A 5000-nucleotide genomic window follows, 5' to 3' on the forward strand; every position below is an offset into this window, starting at 1 on the left:
GTGTATCCACTCAGATGGAGGAGGCAAATGTATGCAGCACCATACAGGCCACGAGGCCGTCGAAGGATTTAACCACACTGTGCTATCACTGCTAAGTTCCCGAGATAAGGAACAGCACATCGACTGGATGCACAAATGACCTGAGCTGACGCATGCTTTTAACAACACTGTTACTGTGTCCCCTGGTTGGTCCCCTTACTACGGGATGTGTGGCAGACACGCACATCTCCCAGTAGAGATGGTGATGGGGACATATGGGCCGACCGAAGGAAGAACCTGTGAGGGATGCATCAGCGCAATGGCACCACCCCTACTTACCGGGGAAAGAGTGCTGCTGGGAGCCTTTCACTGAGGGCTCGGGGTGGAGATGGAGACTGGAGCACTTCTTTACAGTAGCCCCTTTATCCCCGGATCCCCTGTACGAAAAGCAGGCTAGAAGGACGAGAGGGTCCTGAAAAGATGATCCACGGGAACACCAAGGGCCCAGAGTGCCCGTCAGCCCAAGTGGACCTGCCGGGGGCCCCTGCTGGGGGGCCCCTTGGGATCAGGTACAGAGTTGATAAACAGTCCTTCATTAACCAGTCCTTCATTAACCATTTCATATTCAACCCAGACGGTCCACATGGCCAAACCTAGGGCAGAAGGCCAAACCGCCAGGGCAGTAAGTTCTGTCGATTCAACCCATGAAGTGGGGTGGAGTGTCACTGAGATGGGACTGCTTTGTCATGCCGCTTTTTATACGTTTACACTGTTCAGAGTGTCACACTCTTTTAATTCATGTGTTTTATATATGACCCTTTGCACGAGTGTTACAGAGAGCGTCAGGAGGTTGTGATGCATGTTTTTATTAACATTATGCTCACAAGCGTTCTAATTTGACCATGACGTGTGCTAGTGGGTTTTCCCGACTGAAGTCTCGCTACACACAGCAGAATGCGCTGCGGTGCAGAGTCTCTGATTGGATCCCTCAACTGAAAGGACTCACCTGTTAATGAGGGCAGGCCTTGGCCAGGGATGCCCGTTGGAGAGAGAAAATGCTGTGCATGTGGTATGAAGGACTCAAATGCAAGAAAGGGGTAATGTTTTAAACATTTCCTGCCTGCTTTCAGGCAGGAAATGTTGTTTCATGCCTTTTAAATCTCTGGAGGTGTTTTGCTCCAGGTGGCTTGAGGACAATAGCACCAATGGGATCACTGCAAGGAGCGACGCTATTGGCCTAGCTCTGGAATTCATTTGGATGAGTCCATTTCTGTCTGATGCTCTGTCCAACAGTTGAACAAGGAACATTTATCATGAGAGGGATATCATTTGTGTTTTCCATTTTTGAAGGGTAATAAACTCAGATCATGTGTGGGAGCGTGTCTATGTTCCCCGGGTCCTATGTTCCCCTCTTTGTACGCTTTTCCCAAAAAGGGTCCTATGTTCCCCGATATGTATGTGACCGGCGAACATGTTCCCCGGTATGTTACTTTTTCCACCATTACTGCCAAATTCCGGCCGAGATAACTACCATTGCATGTCTTTACCTTTTGAGGAAGAGGGAGAGACGTCGGAGAACCTGCCGCAGTCTATTCATACGCCGGTAAACAAACCCCGAGAAGCCCAATCCTTACGAGAGCTCCCCGCGCTACGGCCATCCGGAGGCGCACAGAGCTTTTGGCCGAGATATTATTATACAATTATATTATATTATATACTATTATTATATAAAGAGCTCCGGGAGTCGCAAACGGCAACAATCACTTTCTCCTCCATGCTGCAGTTCACCCCGGACTGCACTGCGCCGAGTTGGCCGGTTGAACGCTGATTGGCTGTTGCGTTACACTTGTCACTCAGTGGCCACGCTGTTGAACGCCGATTGGCTGTCATCACGCGAATGTCGCGTCAAAGTTTAAATATTTTTAAAGATTGATAGATGGCGGGGAACATAGGACCCTTTTCTGGGAACATAGGACCCGGGGAACATAGGACCCGGGGAGCATAGGACCCGGGGAGCATAGGACCCGGGGAGCATAGGACCCGGGGAACATAGGACCCGGGGAACATAGGGATAGGGATGACCCCTCATGTGTAACCTGTTGTCTATGAACTGGTGAACTCAGGAACAAAGCTGGGCGTCTGGAAGCCTTTTCTTCTAAACTTGGGTTTTACTCTGTATTGGTCCGAGTCACCTCTAAACCCTAGGTGGCGCTTTCGGGTCGCAGCCTACATTGGTACATTTACAAAACAACGATGTGTTCAAAATATGAACCTGGTTGAATCCTTGTTGTCACAATTGCTGCAATAACAGAATCTGTGTGACATGGACACTGGCCCACCACTGTATCCGTTGACAACCACAGGATTACCATTCACTTTGACTGACAAGAAGATCATCCACACTACAATCTTTCATCTATTGCTGTTGCAATTTCACTTACCGAACTGCAATATCACAGGTTATGCTAAACTATATAAACAGGTGTATATATAAATATATGAGTATATACGGCAGTGGTGCAATGGAGGTTTGAGGTTCTGAGAAGTGTTTGTGTGTCTGCTTTCTGATTCAGTATTGGTCTTCTGCTGTAGCAGATGCTGCTGTTTGCTAACGCCTTGAAGCTCTTTGACATTGACAAGATTGAGCGCCGAGCCTGTCCCCTCGGTATCCCTGTTTGTGTCCGTTTCCCTCGTCCCATTAAACGAAAGCATCCTGGACACGACACTTGTGACATGGAAAAGCAGAATATATCTATATATATTATATATATATATATATATATATATATTTATGTGTATGTATTTATATTCTATAACCTTTTGAGAGGACATTCAAGTATTACCTGTCCTACATACACAAACAAAGGCTAGGACACACATCGGTCCTCGTACCCTATTCTTCCTCTCGGACCACGTCTAACTGTCCTCATTTATCGGGGTAACAATGTGTGTGTGTGTGTGTGTGTGTGTGTGTGTGTGTGTGTGTGTGTGTGTGTGTGTGTGTGTGTGTGTGTGTGCGTGTGCGTGTGTATGTGTGTGTGTGTGTGGGGGTGGATTGGTGGATGGGTGGGGGGGTTGCATGTGTGTGTGTGTGTGTCTGTGTGTCTTTGTATGCGTGTAGGTGGATGTTGTGTGGTGGGAGCCGGTCAGTGTGCACATGTTTGTGTGTGTGTGTATTTGTGTGTGGGTGGATTGGTGCTGGGGGTTGCATGTGTGTGTGTCTGTGTGTGTGTGTGTTTGTGTGTGTGTGTGTGTGTGTGTGTAGGTAGGCGTTGTGTGTGTGTGTGTGTGTGTGTGTGTGCGTATGTGTGTTTGTTAGGGTGTGTGTCTGTGTGTGTGTCTGTGTGTTTGTGTGTCTGTGTGTTTGTGTGTGCGTGTGTGTGTTTGTTAGGGTTTGTGTCGGTTAGGCTGTGGGCAAGGGTTAGATATCTATTTCACAAAAAGGGTGTGGTTAAGTATTTCATCATTGTTTTTGCACTAACAAGACATTTTTTAACATGGTAGGACAACATGGTGCCCTTCTATAGTCTCTCATTTGGTCTTTCAGAATAACAAGGCGAAAGTGAGTGGGATGAAAAAAACGCATGAAAAAGAAGAAGACATTTGTAAAGCTCCAGAGCCACCATGTGGTTATAAATGGCACCGCTTTACATCGGGCTCATTGACCTACCCGGGAAAAATGACATGACCACACCGTAACACAAAACAGGAGAAGAACAATTGAGTCTGGCAGCCATATTGCACAGCCAATTATATCTTCCCCCCTCTAGAAACGTGTTTGTGTCGCTCTGCATTTCACAGCCAGCAACTTCTAAACTCCCACCAATTAGTGAGCATCGCAAAACGGGAAACACTGCAGTTGATTGTGGAGCGAATCTTCTGGCGCTTTTCACCGTGAGGCCCAATTCAGAGGGGGGGGGGGGGGGGGGGGCTATGTGTGTGTATTTGGACCGGGGGGGCTGTAGATTGACTGGGGATAACCTTCACAGTCCACTGAAACGGCAATTAGTGGCATTATCGCCTTTAGCGGCCGCTCACACACACACACCCTTTTTTTTTTCACGCCACTGACTGCTCTCGGTCAAAAGCACAGCAACACCATCCGTCACCGCGGAGACAGTCCGTCACCGTGGAGACGGTTGCTGGTGGCGTTTCCGTGGCACCTAAAGGTCACCTTGCGTCAGGAGACACAACAAGCAGGGGGGAAGAGTTTGGAAAGCGGAGGCTTAATTAACAGGAAACGTCGTAATTAGGAAGGAGGTGAGAACGCCGAACACATAGAGGAGTCGGGGTCCACACACAGCGGCCCCTGGAGGGGGGGGGGGGGCCTGGAGAGAGATCTTATTCAGAGGATGGTGGTGGTGGTGGTGGTGGTGGTGGTGGTGATGGTGTAGATGGGACTGGTCGGTGCACTGACTTAATTCCTACTGCATAAAAAGTAGGAACAAATGACGTAAGCGAACAATGTGGCAGCATGTTGGGTCCAAATGATGATTCTTATTTGTTGTAATGTAGGCTTTTTGTAAATACCTCCCGGACAAACCGGCCCATTAGCCTAAGGAAGGGCGTGACCCCAGACCAGTGGGAGGGCAGTGGCAGGGCTCCATCCATACTGGCAGTCCGCCTCACCTCCACTGATCTATTTGTGTCGACAGTCCCTGACAGCTTAAGTGCCACCCGGTATACGGGCTCCATCATTCAGCTCCTGTTTGTATCGCAGCCCCAACCGGGCTCGGCCTGTCTGGATAACAGTCTGTCAGGTTGAGGGATGGAGCAAATTGGACCAGCTGAGACACACCCCCACCCTAACCCCGCCCCCACACCGACGATACGGGTAACTCAGTTAATGACAAGCCGCTCGGAAACCTGTGTTTTTGTACCTCGGTGACAGTGTAATTAACCTCTTGTGGCACTGGGGGGGGGGGCGGGAGGGGTGGAGGGGCACGCAGGGGCATGGGGGGGAGACCCTCTGTACCTGTCTGTCCCCGATGGTTACGGTTGCCGGCGGACACAGGGTCAGC

The 5000-nt window shown here is 49.4% G+C and overlaps 1 protein-coding gene across 1 annotated transcript in view; it reads right to left on the reverse strand.

Annotated features, from left to right (window-relative positions):
• tafa4b (TAFA chemokine like family member 4b) overlaps positions 1-5000 on the reverse strand; it is a 29190-nt gene that overhangs the window by 24115 nt on the left and 75 nt on the right. Inside the window, exon 1 of the mRNA XM_056606363.1 lies at positions 4955-5000. This exon is cut by the window's right edge and continues 75 nt beyond it. Coding sequence (XP_056462338.1) covers positions 4955-5000 — 46 coding nt within the window. The remainder of the gene's footprint in view (positions 1-4954) is intronic.

This window comes from Gadus chalcogrammus, chromosome 13 (genome assembly GCF_026213295.1).
Source record: "Gadus chalcogrammus isolate NIFS_2021 chromosome 13, NIFS_Gcha_1.0, whole genome shotgun sequence".
In the NCBI taxonomy this organism is placed as follows: domain Eukaryota; kingdom Metazoa; phylum Chordata; class Actinopteri; order Gadiformes; family Gadidae; genus Gadus; species Gadus chalcogrammus.